This window comes from Salmo trutta, chromosome 7 (assembly GCF_901001165.1).
Source record: "Salmo trutta chromosome 7, fSalTru1.1, whole genome shotgun sequence".
In the NCBI taxonomy this organism is placed as follows: Eukaryota; Metazoa; Chordata; class Actinopteri; order Salmoniformes; family Salmonidae; genus Salmo; species Salmo trutta.
The window spans coordinates 38,914,411-38,932,593 of NC_042963.1; the positions used below are offsets into that span (position 1 = coordinate 38,914,411).

Below are 18,183 nucleotides of genomic sequence, written 5' to 3' on the forward strand. Positions count from 1 at the left end.
TTGAGGGAGAGGTTGTTGTCCTGGGACCACATGGCCAGGTCTCTGACCTCCTCCCTATAGACTATCTCATCATTGTCGGTGATCAACACTGTTGTGTCATCTGCAAACTTGATGATGGTGTTGAAGTCGTGCTTGGCCATGCAGTCATGAGTGAACAGGGAGTACAGGAGGGGACTGAGTATGCACCCCTGAGGGGCCCCCATGTTGAGGATCAGCATGACGGATGTGTTGTTCCCTACCCTTACCACCTGGGGGCGGCCCGTCAGGAAGTCCAGGATCCAGTTGCAGAGGGAGGTGTTTAGTCCCATGGTTCTTAGTTTAGTGATGAGCTTTGAGGGCACTATGGTGTTGAATGTTGAGCTGTAGTCAATGAATAGCATTCTCACATAGGTGTTTCTTTTGCCCATATGGGAAAGGGCAGTGTTGAGTGCAATAGAGATAGCATCCTCTGTGGATCGGTTGGGGCGGTATGCAAATTGGAGTGGGTCTAGGGTTTCTGGGATAATGGTGTTAACAATTTGATTTCAACTTAATGTGACACAGTTCATCATATTTCTATTTAAATGTTTTCTAAAACCTGGATCAGGTGTGCCAAGAGGTCACTAGGTGGGCACTGGTAGTTCCATCCAGGAGGGAGATAGGGAGGGTTGGGAGGGAGCACCTTCTATTGATGGGGGAGGGTGGGAGGGACAGCTCTTGGGAGAGGGAGGGGGGACAACCCTGGGAGGAAGGAAGGGAAGGACGGAGGGGAGGGAGGCAGGAGGGAGAGGGGGTTGTACAACCCTGGGAGAGAATGATTTGGGGGGTCTCTATCTTTAGATATTTATTTTCCTCTCCCTATCCCAACATAAAGAGGGTAAAAGAAACATTCTCTTTTTTTGTGTGCATAGCTGACTATTATATATATATGAAATGAAAGAAATGCTCATATCTTACTCTACCAAAACATTTATTTTCCTTCTACTTTTTATTTGCGTATAAGCAATGTAAAGATGCTGTCCATTCTAAGAGGACAACCCCCCAAAATCTTGTTATTGTAACATTGTATATAGTATTGTATGGCATATTGTGATGTCTAACTGAAAGACAAGAAGTTGCATGAATAAGAATCAAACAAAAAAAAGGTGTGCTGTACTAGTGGTCATACTGCAAATTAACTGTCAGCCTTGAATCACTCCCATATTGTGGTGGTGAATAAAACCAAAATGAATATAGAACTGTTTTTTTTTCTTCAAATCAATGAAAATGTTGTAATCAATGTTGTTGTGTTGTACTGGAACAAAGTATAACAAACTATAATTTAATGGGGGCATAAGAAAAAACTGTTCTAATAGGATTCTGACTGGGGTGACAAAAACCTACAAAACCTATAGGATCCACTAGGATTACTTTTGATTTCTAATTGGGAAAAAGTAGTCCAATAGGATTCTGAAAATAAACAACTAATCCTATAGGATTCTGACAATAAACAACTAATCCTATAGGATTCTGAAAATAAACAACTAATCCTATAGGATTCTGAAAATAAACAACTAATCCTATAGGATCTTTGGACTATAGTATTCTTTGTTCACACACGCGCACACGCACACCTTTGCTTCACCTCGTGGATGCTGGATAAAAATGAATACATTTTAACCCTCTTTTAGTCCAGTCCCAGTCACTAATTATATTGATTGCCACAATAACATCGCGAACCTATTCATTGTCTGAACTAAGCTTTCTAATTGACTCAAAACACATTTACATTTCGTGTAGGAAACAATTGGACGCGCATGCACGAAATCTTTCCCAGGCATTCCACAAATAAATCTCTTTGAGCTTTGTCCTGTAAAACGGCACATAAAGAACAGCGGCCGAGACTAGTGCCAGGAGTTTGCTCCACTTGGTTTCCCAGGGCGGTCACATTGACATGACAGAGCAACCCCGAGCGCAGCACTCCGAAATCGTCGCTACAGCACAAGCGCAGCGGATGATCCATTGCGGAGACAGGACACACGACCGTGAGTAAACACAGGGCTTTGCTCTTCTTCATTCGACTCCTTTTTAACTTTTGCCATGTGAATAGTTTGTTACTATTTAGCCTATCGTTGGTTAATAATAATTGTAGTCTAGATAATCTAGGCCTAGTTTATAATGTTTCCCCCACGGTATTCACCTCGTGGGTGTGCGTGCGGGTTCTCTTCTGCAGCCTGCACACCGCGACAACAACAAAGAGCTAATCAGTCACTAAATCATTTTGCTGTTGGGAATTCTAATGAAACAATCCTACCTGAGTTGATTAAATAGCACTTTACATGGCCTGGAGAGGCCCATTGTAAAAGTCTAAATGTGTTTCCATAATGACTAGTATGGGAAATTTGGATCAGGTGCATGAGGGTCTTGTGCCGTCCTTTTCCCACGCTAAACTGCCAAGGCGTGACACTGAACTGATACAATGTTGCAGTGTAGTGCAGCGTCACAGTTATACTGTTGCGCTATATTCGACAATAAAACCTTTGGGTTGTTATAAGTAGGCTTTTAAACCCCATAGCTATTGACAATGAGGAAGGTAAAACTACAGATTTGTTTTTTACAGGCAACTGTAGTCTTGAAACTTGTTAGAGATTGTATCTATAGTATATTATTAACACCAACTGTAAGATAACCCAGTAGGCAAAACTACATTGAAAAGATGTCTAAAATACACTACCGGTCAAACGTTTTAGAACACCTACTCATTTAAGTTTTTTTTCTTCTACATTGTAGAATAATAGTGAAGACATCAACATTATGAAATAACACACATGGAATCATGTAGTACCCCAAAAAGCAGTTAAACAAATCAAAATGTATTGTATATTTGAGATTATTCAGAAAAATCAGCGTCCATTGACATTGAATTCAAGGCCAGTCCAGACCACAACAAAAAAGCAAGGGGAAAAAAGGAGGTCTGGACAGGACCAAAAAAAAGATTTGGCTTCAGTCGATAGCCACCGTAGTAGGACCCCCCAAAAAACAAAAACATATATAATTTTTTACATTCTCACAAAAGTAGTGCAGGGGTCCTTTACTAGTCCTGTATTAGCGGACCGATATAAGCACAACAAATACATTCTACAGCACCCCCACACACCTTCCCATGGCTATGTGTAGGTCAGTGCTTAGTGGGAACTTCCCCTACCCCCACCCTCTGCCGGCAAAAGAAGCAGCTTTCAAATCCATCATTTCACTGTTTCACAACGTGAGTGGACTGAACTCTGAACAAAAAAGATTATGACTTGACGGCTCGCCTAGACTGCTTTGTATTTTGTAGGCTATTTATTGTATTAGACCTAATGCAGATACATTTTTATTCCACAGAAACGTCTCTGAAACGTCATTGCTTGCTGCTAAACTGCCAGTGGATGATCTGACCCCAACACACCTGGGAAAAAAGGACCGACGGACCACTATTTTCCTGACATAATTAGGCCTACAATGCCGTCTTGCGCAAGATGTCTATGCTGAAACAGGTTATAGTGAGCGAGAATGGCCAGGACGCAGAGAAAAGCTTGGACTGGAGTTACATTGAGTGGCTAGAGAACGAGAACAAGGAAGTGACGGTTGTGACCAATGTCGAGACGCAAACTGTCTCAAAATCCACAGAGGAAAAGGAGACGCAGACCAGCAACCCCTTTATCATGCATATAGATTTGGCCAGAACGCACTCCAAACTGAAACACACGTCTTTGGTCGAGGCAGACGGCTTGCTCACCCAGTTTGACCGACAGGCCCCGGCTCGCATCTCCACCTCCCCCACCTTGAGGAGGATGAGGAGCACGCGACGTCCGCAGGTGGACTTCCGGGACCCTGTGAGGATGGACAGCACACAGGAGGAGTCGGGTATGGAAGATACACCGTCCCCGTTGAGTCCCCTCTCCCCAGTACAAAGGCACAAATCTCCGCTGGCGGCCAGCCCCCCTCCCGTTGGAGAAAACCATCTCGATAATCTGCCTAATTCATCCGCAGGCTGGGGAAAAAGCAGATCGCATAGATCAAAGACTTTTGACAATGGTATCACTTGCACGAGACAAGGATCTCTGGATGCACGGAGTGTGCAAAGTGTTAGTAAAGACTTTGCATTTCCTGATGATAGCGATGATCAGGTGAGTTAATGTTATGATCACCAAAATGGTGAACTTTCAGTTGAGCATGAATGGTGGCCATATGCCACACTGTGGCTTTATAATTCATTTTTTTATCTGAGCCTTATAAAGCAGATAGCCAGTAGCTCCACCACATTCCTCCTGGGTAGCAGCCCTCTCCCCCTCATTCTCCCTGGCTTCCTGTGGTGGCTGCTCACAATGTCAGCTTTTGACAGCAAATGAATCAGCCGTAAATGCTCTGACAGCTCAGCACAGCCCCACCACCCAGCAAGCCCTCCCTCTCTCACAACACACACCCACACACACACACACACACACAGAGGGCCCTAGGAAGGCAGCAAGGCTCCTCCACAGGCCTCCTATTCACCACTGTCAGCAGTAATAGAGAGGTCAGTAGGCATTAGGATAAATGAATGGGGGGATCTATTCATTGGGCTCCCAGCATTTTACCCGGGCCATTCTCAATAGAGCCCCAACATTCTCTGTAGATAGTAAAGGGCTAATCGGGCTATTCAAATTCTAATGACCATATGAAAACACTTTTGACATTTCTCTAGATAATATTTTTTCAAGAGATTGAAATGTTTTGTTTGTTTGAAAGTGATATATCCATGTTATGTAGGAGCAGGAGGCCTGTGTAATGTTGATTTAGTGTTATGTAGGAGCAGGAGGCCTGTGTAATGTTGATTTAGTGTTATGTAGGAGCAGGAGGCCTGTGTAATGTTGATTTAGTGTTATGTAGGAGCAGGAGGCCTGTGTAATGTTGATTTAGTGTTATGTAGGAGCAGGAGGCCTGTGTAATGTTGATTTAGTGTTATGTAGGAGCAGGAGGCCTGTGTAATGTTGATTTAGTGTTATGTAGGAGCAGGAGGCCTGTGTAATGTTGATTTAGTGTTATGTAGGAGCAGGAGGCCTGTGTAATGTTGATTTGGTGTTATGTAGGAGCAGGAGGCCTGTGTAATGTTGATTTGGTGTTATGTAGGAGCAGGAGGCCTGTGTAATGTTGATTTGGTGTTATGTAGGAGCAGGAGGCCTGTGTAATGTTGATTTAGTGTTATGTAGGAGCAGGAGGCCTGTGTAATGTTGATTTGGTGTTATGTAGGAGCAGGAGGCCTGTGTAATGTTGATTTGGTGTTATGTAGGAGCAGGAGGCCTGTGTAATGTTGATTTGGTGTTATGTAGGAGCAGGAGGCCTGTGTAATGTTGATTTGGTGTTATGTAGGAGCAGGAGGCCTGTGTAATGTTGATTTGGTGTTATGTAGGAGCAGGAGGCCTGTGTAATGTTGATTTGGTGTTATGTAGGAGCAGGAGGCCTGTGTAATGTTGATTTGGTGTTATGTAGGAGCAGGAGGCCTGTGTAATGTTGATTTGGTGTTATGAAGGAGCAGGAGGCCTGTGTAATGTTGATTTGGTGTTATGTAGGAGCAGGAGGCCTGTGTAATGTTGATTTGGTGTTATGTAGGAGCAGGAGGCCTGTGTAATGTTGATTTGGTGTTATGTAGGAGCAGGAGGCCTGTGTAATGTTGATTTGGTGTTATGTAGGAGCAGGAGGCCTGTGTAATGTTGATTTGGTGTTATGTAGGAGCAGGAGGCCTGTGTAATGTTGATTTGGTGTTATGTAGGAGCAGGAGGCCTGTGTAATGTTGATTTGGTGTTATGTAGGAGCAGGAGGCCTGTGTAATGTTGATTTGGTGTTATGTAGGAGCAGGAGGCCTGTGTAATGTTGATTTGGTGTTATGTATTCTGCAGGAGTTTCTACACCTTTAAAATCAGCCAGGGCCTTTGGTTTCTCTAGTCCATCACACTCAAGGCTCTTAAATCATCATTGACCTTCTAGGGCTGGTTAACCGGACCCAGATTAATCTTAGTCCTGCACTAAAAAGCATGTTCAATGGAGATTCTCTGTTGAAAGTACTTCTTATGCCAAGAGTAAGGTTAATCTGTGCCAGAGAAACAACCCTTCATGTTTAGATCCTATTGTTCACTGTCTATGTGTTTGCTCTTTCACATTAGTATCTGCTTTATAACAAGCCATTTTCAACATAATTATCCTAACCAAGCTGCCTTTGTCTCTTTTTACAGGACAAGGAGGCTTGCCATAATAGGTAGGTCTGCCACCCGCAAGTCCACAGAGTGATTTGAGTGTTATCTGTGTCCCCACTTAGTTTAGGCAAAAATACCTACACTGTGGCCTGCAATTACCATATACTACCTGGACATTATTTGCATGGCAGGAGGGGAATTTGCCTGTAACCAACTAACTCTGAACTATGGCACTCGGTTAGGAAACCAGGGTTGTATTCATTAGGCTCCAAATGGAACAAAACGGACTGTTTTCCGTTGCAAAATGTTTTGCTATGGTGTGCCCTAATGAATACAACCCAGCACGAATGGGACCAAAACAGAGACGATTCCACTTTCTATCCATTCAGTGAACAAACAATTTTTGAGCCAAACGTTCTAATTTGCATGATTGCATCCTAAACCGTGTTGTTCCTTTCTTTTGCTATCTCTAATTTGTTCACCGCTCCAGTGATCCCGGGAGTTTGTTTGTTTGTATGGAAACATCTTGAGGGAAAAATGTCCCCAAGCTGGGCCTTGTTGCCTGAATTACTGCCGCTCATTGGACATTTGGCGCTCAATGGCAAAATAAGATTCAACCCAGAGTAGAGGGAGCTCCATTGTATATTCGTTATGCGTTGGGTTTGTTAGTGAAACTGTTAGCAGAGCAGCATAAGCTCAGTGGGTGTAGTTATGAGGGTCCCATGGTTACAGATGTAAGATCTTAATTTGAGCCAGTTTGGTACAGCAGGAAAATAATCATACAGCAACAGGAAATGTGAATTATTATGTGGATTATAATTAATATAATACATTTTTCATAAGGGAAAAAATTCAAAGTGGAAATTACAAACTTCAAAAACCTTTTTAAACCTTAAAATACACAAAGTTTTCATGCAACAGGGTGATCAAATTAGCATCCTACATCTGTATGTGTGGACGAGACAAGGCCTCATTAATGATGTTTTTCCTCGATTGCCAGCAGTTCCACCACCACCACCCCTCCTAATGGGCAGTCCGGGCAGGGCTCTTCTACAAGATAATTAGGCAGCTATTGTCCTTGTAATTATTATAGTTACACCCTGGCACCATCCCCCTCATGTCCCCCCACATGGTGGCAGGGCTCAGCACGACCATTGATCAGAACCGCTTTGTTTTCGGGCATCATTATTTTGCTGCAGGGGGGTGGTTTGGGGGACGAAGTGCCCCTCTTTGCTGGGGCACTCGACTCAGTGGCAGAGGGGCCGACGCACAGAGGGCATTCTGACTGGCCACAATGAGACATGATTTCTTTGTGACCTGCTTGGAAATAAACTGCAATTAGTGCTGAACTGTTTTTGACAGATCCTCATGCAGTACTCTTCCACCACCATCATCATCCACTTGCATTTACTGTAAGACTTATAGCCTGCTCAAGGTGCTGGTTAACTATAATATATAACATATGCCATTTAGCAGTCGCTTTTATCCAAAGCAACTTACAGTTATGGTTGCATGCATTTTCCATATATGGGTGGTCCTGGGAATGGAACCCAGTACCCTGGCGTAACAAGCGCCATGCTCTACCAACTGAGCTATGTATTGTTAACGCAGCACCCTTTGTGTGCCTATACATATAAGGCCCATAAGATGCGCCAGGGTCCACACTACCATGACTGATATTAGTTTACTAAAGAGAAGATAGTCCTAGAGAGGACAAAGAACAGTAGTTGCACTCAGATGTATTATCTGTGCTGAGGCGTTAACAGAAGTGGCCAGGGGAGAACTAACATAGCACATTACTCAGGTCTCATTGTACACTTACAGAAGGACACCGTTGACGTGTACACATTGGCTTGCTGCACCTCATCTTCACTCAAATCAGTCAGTCTTCTGTTGGTGGTTTACATAAGATAAGTACGGCTGGTTATATACGCATACCATTACAGATGCACAGCAGTTTCCTGAGGACATCCATACAATCCAAGGAGAATGACAATGGGTAGACTTTTTGGATAGGGTGAGACATTTTGGTAACAGACCATAAAATAAAATCAAGAACCAACAAACTTCCGTTCCCTGTAGTTGTATAAATGTTCCTGTTTGTGGGTTCTGTTTTCTCCATCATAAACAGCCATGGATTTTCAGCTGTTTGTCTTCCTTATGGTGTCGTCATTTCTAGATAACCTTTCACCAAGCACAGCGAAAGTCTGTATTCCGAGTCTAACTTATGGTGCAGTATACACGATAACAAAATTATAACACCATTCACATTCTGAAAAAAATCCTAAATGATTGAGTATGTTTTACTCTGTCTTCAATCAATCAAACACTGGATTGTGTCTCACGAAACCCTAGTCTAACGTTACTGTACTCTAAATTGTCGTTCATTACTCAGCTATTAGGAAGGAATAAAAAATAGAAAAAAGGCTGGAATCATGGGTACATTAACTAAACCCATGAGCTTTAAGTTTAATAGAGCAACTGGAGAGATAGTTAATCAAGACCTCATTATGAAAGCTATAACGCCAGTGAGTAGTCTAATCTAGTCACAGCACTGGTAGTGAATGTTAAACTGAATGGCTAAAGACCAGACTATCAGGTTGTTATTTGGCTCATCATTACTACTCTCACTATTCCCAGGAAAGACAACTAAAATCTATCTTGTAAACTCAGTCAGAGGTAGCTACTGTGGTTGGTTTTATAGAGTGTGTACATACACTGAGTGTACAAAACATTAAGGACTCCTGCTCTTTCCATGATATAGACTGACCAGGTGAATCCAGGTGAAAGCTATGATCCCTTATTGATGTTACTTGTTAAATCCACTTCAATCAGTGTAGATGAAGGAGAGGAGACAGATTAAAGAAAGATTTTTAAGCCTTTAGACAATTGAGACATGGATTGTGTATGTGTGCCATTCAGAGGGTGAATGGGCAAGACAAAAGATTTAAGTGCCGTTGAACAGGGTATGTTAGTAGGTTTGTGTCAAGAACTAAAACGCTACTGGGATTTTCATGCTCAACAGTTTCCCGTGTGTATCAAGAATGGTCCACCACCCAAAGGACATCCAGCCAACTTGAAAAAACTATGAGAAGCATTGGAGACAACATGGGCCAGCATCCCTGTGGAACGCTTTTGACATCTTGTAGAGTCCATGCCCCGATGAATTGATGCTGTTCCGAGGGCAAAAGGGGGGGGGGGCAACTACATTTTAGGAAGGTGTCCTTAATGTTTTGTACACTCAGTTATCACGCTTGTCGTAGTGATGAGACCAAAACGCAGCAGGTATGTGTATACTCATCTTCTTTATTATTAGGAAACAAGGCAAAAAATAAACACGTATACAAAAAGAAACACACCGACAATAAACAGTCCTGTAAGGCTTGACGCTATACACGGAACAATCTCCCACCAATGACAAACACACCCTAATATATGGGACTCTCAATCAAAGGCAAATAGACAACACCTGCCTTCAACTGAGAGTCCCAACCCCAATTAACCAAACATAGAAACAGGCACACTAGACTAAACATAGAATACATGAAAATCAAACAGTGCCCAAACACCCCGGAATACTTAAATCAAATGCCCCTTCAACAAACACACCACCCCGAACCACATAAAACGAATACCCTCTGCCACGTCCTGGCCAAACTACAATAACAATTAACCCTTATACTGGCCAGGACGTGACATCAGTGTATTTATGCAGTGGTAAGGAAGTCAATTCAAGTAGGTACACACTTTTTATTACCATAGCAAACAACATAACGAATGCATAAGATGTCAATACATAAATTCCTTAATTGGCAATCTCTAATCCATTAATTCTGCATGATTTGAATTTGTCATTTGGATATTTGCCTTCTGCGTGTACTTGCAGATCACCCTCAACAACAACACAAAGGGATGACGTGAAAACAGTTGAGAACAGTGGCTGTTCCAGCACTGCCTGGGGCGAAAAGGCAGTATTGTGATTTTCCTGTCTTGGGTCTGGCAATGCTTTAGTTTATTCCTCTGACAGAAGAGCTAAGGACTATGAAAGCACAAACACACGCTCACACATGTGCGCAGGCGCTTTATGGTAATGTTTACCACAAACCCTCATGCACTTGCTAGTTCACAGTGCAGTGAGTGCACATGGTATTTCATCAATGTAGAAATGCCAAAAGGAATTCTGATATTTCCTGTTAAACCGTCTTGGCAAATACTGTGAGAATATTCTGTGTCTGTTGATTCTGTTCCATTATGTTGTTAAATATACAGTAACAAATTTGTTACGCCATTACTCGTGTTCGTTATTACACCTGTATTATTTATACTGTACCTCCCATTGCATACTGTATTGCTCACCTTGTATTGCACCTTCTCTTATTACGTCATAAACCATTGTTGTTGTTATATCTTCATATGATGTGTGGGTCTAATCCTGAATGCTGATTGGTTAAATCCGCATTCCAGCCGTTGTCTATTCCACAAATTACCACCGGCTGACTTTAAAATGCCTATTTACTCTGTTCCATCTGAATGCGCAATCCACTGTCTCATCAGCCCAGCCAGGCAATTTATATACTTGATCTCCACTATAAAAAGCATCTAGACGTTATCTCACATTTCTTTTAGACTAACATTTCGTTTTTAACAGCGGAGATTTGTATAAACCTTGCTGTCTGTCTCCGACATTTGCAACATTGTTTCAATATTCAAATTCGATCTCCTGCTGTCCCATAGTAATGAACGTGTTGGGAGTCGGGACAAGACATACAGCCAGGCAGTGTTTCTCAGCCAGTTGAAATCATGAATCAGCTGGCATCATTTTATACAAAAAAATGTCAATTGAAAAAAGGTAAAACAAAACGAAGTGCAGCTAGTTTGCAGTCTTTCCAGCTTCAGTTTGGAGTGATTATGTTAGCTGTGATGTTGGCTAGCTCCTCTGAACAACAGTGTCCTGACGTGTGAGCACATTCTGAACGGCAGGCGAAATCGCATCTCATTAGCTTGTTGTTATGGATGTATCCAAATAAATCTCACTAGAAAACAGCTTAAACAAATGCAAATCCAGCTACTTTGCTGTTATTCTGGCTGCACTTTTTGACGTGACTGTAAGTTAGCCTTAGTTGGCTAGCTAGCAAGCGATGGATAAGACATTTGCCAGCTAGTATGGCATTGGAACTATTAGAATGAACAACAGGGTCGCGTCCATAAATACAGAACAAAAAGACTGAACGACTGAGTCGCATCCCTGGCAACCATAACCGATAGAATGAACGACCAGCCAGGTTGGGTAGCAACCCTAGATTTGTGTCGGGACTACTATATCTTGTGGAAGAATGAAAAAGTATGAATAAATTCATCAAAATCTCTGTTTATAAAAAAATATATATTATTGAAAAAAATTTAGGGGGTAGATAAGCTTTAATATTGCAGATAGATTGTTGCTTCTATCAATGTAATCAGACGATTGTTGTTCATTCTAATAGTTCCAATGCCATACTAGCTGGCAAATTTCTTATCCATCGCTTGCTAGCTAGCCAACTACGGCTAACTTACAGTCATATATATATATATATATATATATATATATATACAGTACCAGTCAAAAGTTTGGACACACCTACTCATTCCAGGGTTTTTCTTTATTTTTACTATTTTCTACATTGTAGAATAATGGTGAAGACATCAAAACTATGAAATAACGCATATGGAATCATGTAGTAACCAAGTGTTAAACAAATTAAAATATATCTTATATTTGAGATTCTTCAATGTAGCCAACCTTTACCTTGATGACATCTTTGCACACTCTTGGCATTCTCTCAACAAGCTTCATGAGGTAGTCACCTGGAATGCATTTCAATTAACAGGTGTGCCTTGTTAAAAGTTCATTTGTGGAATTTATTTCCTTCTTAACGCATTTAAGCCAATCAGTTGTGTTGTGACAAGGTAGGGGTGATATACAGAATATAGCCCTATTTAATAAAATACCAAGTCCATATTATAGCAACAACAGCTCAAATCAGCAAAGAGAAACGGCAGTCCATCATTACTTTAAGACATGAAGGTCAGTCAATCAAGAACATTTCAAGAACTTTGAAAGTTTCTTCAAGTGCAGTTGCAAAAACCATCAAGCACTATGATAAAACTGGCTCTCATGAGGACCGCCACAGGAAAGGAAGACCCAGAGTTACCTCTGCTGCAGAGGATAAGTTCATTAGAGTTAACTGCACCTCAGATTGCAGCCCAAATAAATGCTTCACAGAGTTCAAGTAACAGACACATCTTAACATCAACTGTTCAGAGGGGCCTGCGTGAAGCAGGCCTTCATGGTTAAATTGCTGCAAAGAAACCACTACTAAAGGACGCCAATAATAAGAGGAGACTTGCTTGGGCCAAGAAACACGAGCAATGGACATTAGACCGGTGGAAATCTGTCCTTTGGTCTGATGAGTCCAAATTTAAGGTTTTTGGTTCCAACCGCCTTGTCTTTGTGAAACACAGAGTCGGTGAACGGATGATCTCTGCATGTGTGGTTCCCACCGTGAAGCATGGAGGAGGAGGTGTGATGGTGTGGGGGTGCTTTGCTGGTGACACTGTCAGTGATTTATTTAGAATTCAAGGCACACGTAACCAGCATGACTACCACAGCATTCTGCATCGATACGCCATCCCATCTGGTTTGCGCTTAGTGGGACTATCATTTGTTTTTCAAGAGGACAATGACCCAACAAACCCCCAGGATGTGTAAGGGCAATTTGACCAAGAAGGAGTGTAATGGAGTGCTACATCAGATGACCTGGCCTTTGACCTCAACCCAATTGAGATGATTTGGGATGAGTTGGACTGCAGAGTGAAGGAAAAGCAGCCAACAAGTGCTCAGCATATGTGGTAACTCCTTCAAGACTATTGGAAAAGCATTCTTTGGCTACTTTAAAGAACCTCAAATATAAATATATTTTGATGTGTTTAATACTTTTTTGTTTACTACGTGATTCCATATGTGTTATTTCATAGTTTTAATGTCTTCACTATTATTCTACAATGTAGAAAATAGTAAAAATAAAGAAAAACCCTTGAGTAGGTGTGTCCAAACCTTTGACTGGTAATGTACATACATACACACATACACACATAAATACATACAGTTGAAGTCAGAAGTTTATATTCATCTTAGCCAAATACATTTAAACTCAGTTTTTCACAATTCCTGACATTTAATCCGATTAAAAATTCCCTGTCCTAGGTCAGTTAGGATCACCACTTTATTTTAAGAATGTGAAATGTTAGAATAATAGTAGAGAGAATGATTTATTTCAGCTTTAATTTTTTTCATCACATTCCCAGTGGGTCAGAAGTTTACATACACTCAATTAGTATTTGGTAGCATTGCCTTTAAACCGTAGTCTGGGTTTTTTATGGCAGTTTTGGAGCAGTAGTTTCTTCCTTGCTGAGCAGCCTTTCAGTTTATGTCGATATAGGACTCGTTTTACAGTGGATATAGATACTTTTGTACCTGTTTTCTCCAGCATCTTCACAAGGTCCTTTGCTGTTGTTCTGGGATTGCTTTGCACTTTTTGCACCAAAGTACGTTCATCTCTAGGAGACAGAATGCGTCTCCTTCCTGAGTGGTATGACGGCTGCCTGGTCCCATGGTGTTTATACTTGCGTAATATTGTTTGTACAGATGAACGTGGTACCTTCAGGTGTTTGGAAATTGCTCTCAAGGATGAACCAGACTTGTGGAGGTCTACAATGTTTTTTCTGAGGTCTTGGCTGATTTCTTTAGATTTTCCCATGATGTCAAGCAAAGAGGCAGTGAGCTTGAAGGTAGACCTTGAAATACATCCACAGGTACACCTCCAATTGACTCAAATTATGTCAATAAGCCTATCAGAAGCTTCTAAATCCATGACACCATTTTCTGGAATTGTCCAAGCTGTTTAAAGGCACAGTCAACTTAGTTTATGTAAACTTCTGACCCACTGGAATTGTGATACAGTGAATTATAAGTGGAATAATCTGTCTGTAAACAATTGTTGGAAAAATGACTTGTGTCATGCACAAAGTAGATGTCCTAAACAACTTGCCAAAACTATAGTTTGTTAACAAGAAATTTGTGGAGTGTTTGAAAAGAGTTTTAATGACTCCAACCTAAGTGTATGTAAACTTCCGACTTCAAATGTACATATATATACACATTTTAAAAAATATATATTTTCCTTTATTATTTTCTATCCCCTCCTTAATTGGAGTAAACTAGTGAACAACAACCTTAGGCTTCTACTTCCAGCTTATACATACTATATACATTTTACAGACACAGTCTATTTTACAAGACTTATTTTTTGTTTGTTTTTACTCCTGTCCTTCCTCTAACCTCAACCTCTCCCATCTATTTCTTTCACAAACGTTCTGAACCTGTATACTTTCTACAGACACAGTATGTTTTACATTAGTTATCTTGTTATCAGTTGTTATTATGCCCAAGCTTCAGCTCCATTCAACCCTTCCCATCTATCTCTTAACGCCATCCATATTGGATTTCTATTTGCCATATATTTTTTGACTTTGCTGTGATGTTTCACAACAGTTCTGACATTTCTATTCTCATAATTTCTACAGATTGTAAATTAAAAATTAAACATTTTTGCTAGAACTATTATTATATAATTGATCGATTGACTATGACCTTTCAGATCACCCAGGAGTGCTATCTGCAGAGTTAGCTACAGTTAAATGTTGCAATTCTTCAGCCATTCCTGGGACTGTGACCAAAAACAAGCTACATATGGACATTACCAAAACAAATGATTATGTCTCTTCGCAGCAAAATCTGCAGAGCTGGGAAGGTTGTATCCCCCATATATATAACATTATATTGGTTGCAAGAATTTGGGAGTTTTATTCTCCTTGTTTACTGTCCGTTACGTTTGAATGTTGCTTGTTTTCGTAATATTTGTCGATACATTTCTCAAGTCTTTTTTTGTGTTGCTATCCAGAATGAATGTTATTACCCACGAGTATATGAAGTGCTAATATATAGTCTAATTTACAGATATTGAGTATTGCGTTTTCATTTTGAGGCAATCTGCACCGCTGTGTTCAGTCCGCCGTCTTGGAATCTAACCTTTTTAATGAAAATATGAAATCCTTATTTGAATGTTGGTAACCCCGTTGTATAAAAGTGAAAAGTGATAAGAAGCCGGTGTTTGGAGGATATATTGGCACGGTTTGACAACCCTCGACTTCGTCTCGTCCTAACAACACCCGTGCCAATATGTCTTCCAAACACGACTTCTCGGGCATTATCACTTAAATATAGGTCACTTTGACATACAGTATACCTCACACTTAAAATACAGTTAGTCACACTAGTTAGAAAGGCCTTGGACAAACAAAATAGATCTAATGTAAAATAAAATGTATATAGTATATATAAGCTGGAAGTACATTAGTGTACTCCAATTAGGGGAGGGTTGGTGGTAGGGTTAGGGGAAAACAATAAAGAAGCAAAATGTATTTAAAAAAAATATATTTCAAATAATAGACAATTACATTGATAGAAGCCACAATCTATCTTTAATATTAAAGCTGATCTACCCCCTACATTTAAAAAAAATAAATACTATGGGGCCTTATTGGTCAGTTTTGTATAGAAACTGGCTCTTATTGATCAGAATGGTCTAGAAATTGGCTGTTATTGGTCAGAATGTTCTAGAAACTGTCTCTCTCTTCATACCCTGTTCCCAAGACTGCAGGAGAGGAGGCGGAGTTCTGTGGTGGTCAGTCTGCCCGGATTGGATGTTTCGCCGGGGGACCTGTTTGTGTCCAATGGGGTGGCAGACCTACTGAACCTCTCCAACTTTTCAGGTTAACACTGAAGCTACGTTTCTGCACTTTATTGCTACATTTTTGTTAACAGCTTGTTGATTGCTTTTAAGACCAGATTGTAGGCCTACAGTGATCAGTGTTATTTTTTATAGCTATTATTTTACAGTTACCTTGCTATGACTTTAGTAAATGCATCAGAAGTTCACTTCTTACACAAATATAAGCAACATTCTTCAACTATTTATTACCACTTGCAGCGGGATTTTTTAATAAAATCCTGTCTACATATATCCTTTGGAGTGTGAACAATTTTTTTAACAGCAGACCTATGAAGCTAGGCCTCTGTAGATAATCGCAATACCAATTTCTCAATTTCCACAGACACCAAGAAACCCAGGTGGCCTTTTTCCAGACGTAGCACGGTAGGTGTGCTGTCTGTTTGTGGTTTTTCCCCTGCTGCTCACACTAGCTAGCCTGCCCTGCCACCGGTCAGTCTAGTTGTTTGTGGTTTGTTTGCTAGAGCTGTGAAGCTGCCAGTGTGCTCAGGCCAGCTGCAATAGAATTAAGGACATTGTTCTCTGACCCACTTTTAATCACAGCATTAATTAATACGCTTTCCTCCCCTCTGTTCTCATGGCCTCCTGAGATTTCATAATGAGTCAACAACACTGAGCCAAACCAATTCAATCCAACTCAATTATTTAGTTAATTGTGTTTGGCCAGACGGATATATAGATGGGCAAATATTTGCACAAACACTGTTGGTGTATACTGTAGTTCACTGTTCCACTGTTCACTTCTATAAGTGCATGACCGTGCACACACGCGGGCACGCACACATGCATGCGCAAACACACACACACACACACACACACACACACACACACACACGTACACACTCACTCTTACTGTATACATACACACATTCACATTTTCACTTAGACAAACAGACACTCATACCTATAGTAGGAAAACCTGATTGATTGTTCGAGGAACATTTGACGTTGAGCCTGTATTTGTTCCTCTCAGACTAAAGGGAAGAGAACATGCTCTGCCTCTGATATTGAGAAATATCTCTCAACGGAACAGATTCAAGACTGGAGGGACACAGACTTCCAGAAGTACAAGGTGAGAAAAGCCATATGAACATATGATCCATGCTGAATAAGCCCCTTTTCCTCTTACATATCTGCGTTGTAACTTGGCATCCAGTAATAATTGAGTCAGTGCTCCTAGGAATTACTTCAGGAACAATGAAGCCCCTGAAACATAGAAATGACACAATGGACGGGAACAAGACTTTATTGTTGGCCTACGCACATGACAACCGTACACTTATAAACTCTAACTAGACAGCAGATGATAATAGACTTAACTTACAGCATTGGGCATAGTAACAAGACACGCTACAGAATACAGTCGCCTCGTACTTATGACCTCACTAGCCTAGCCGTGCGAAAACCACAATTAATCATCCCCTTGTGTATTATTCAAATAACATCTATCCAACCATCCCTCTGTCTGTCATTCTTCCATCTCCAGGATTGTTCTCTAGAAGAGTTCCTAAGGGACTGTGATTCGTCTCAGCTGAAGTCTGATAGTGACCCTCAGGACTACAAGAGACATGAAGCCATCTGGGAACTCTTCACCAGCGAGTGTGTTTACTTCCTGGATCAGCTCATGGTGCTCAAAGAGGTGACTTACTTGATATACACACACACACACACACACACACACACACACACACACATAACCTACTTGTTGTGTATATGTACTGACATGTATGTGTAACTGATAGATGCACGCACACACTATATGTTCATGTTTTTAAATGTATGTCAATTGTAAAGTATTTTGTCTGTAATGTCTTTTTCGTTTCTATGTCGGACCCCAGTAAGACTAGCTGTCGCCATTGGCATCGGCTAATGGGGATCCTAATAATCAAATCAAATCACACACCAGGGTTTTCGTTAGCCGGTAATAGCCGGCTTTTGGCCAATAAAAAAAATGAATAGCCAAAAAAGAAAATTGGCTAGCCAATTGTCCGGGAGAAGAAAAAGAATTCCATAGCAAAATAATGCTTTTTAGCATATTCATTGATGCAAATACCAGTCGATGGAAATACATTTGACCGGTCATGCTTATCGCTCTATAGGTACATTTTCTTAATTTAGTGGAAATA

At 40.9% G+C, this 18,183-nt stretch overlaps 1 protein-coding gene across 1 annotated transcript in view; it reads left to right on the forward strand.

The window, feature by feature from the left end:
• The first annotated feature begins 1,877 nt into the window (after window positions 1-1,877).
• Window positions 1,878-18,183, forward strand: part of plekhg7 (pleckstrin homology domain containing, family G (with RhoGef domain) member 7) — a 40,038-nt gene continuing 23,732 nt past the window's right edge. The window contains exons 1-7 of the mRNA XM_029758794.1: window positions 1,878-2,003; window positions 3,343-4,127; window positions 6,210-6,232; window positions 15,922-16,040; window positions 16,383-16,423; window positions 17,031-17,129; window positions 17,544-17,696. Of these exons, the coding sequence (XP_029614654.1) occupies window positions 3,477-4,127; window positions 6,210-6,232; window positions 15,922-16,040; window positions 16,383-16,423; window positions 17,031-17,129; window positions 17,544-17,696 (1,086 nt within the window). The 5' untranslated portion in view covers window positions 1,878-2,003; window positions 3,343-3,476. The remainder of the gene's footprint in view (window positions 2,004-3,342; window positions 4,128-6,209; window positions 6,233-15,921; window positions 16,041-16,382; window positions 16,424-17,030; window positions 17,130-17,543; window positions 17,697-18,183) is intronic.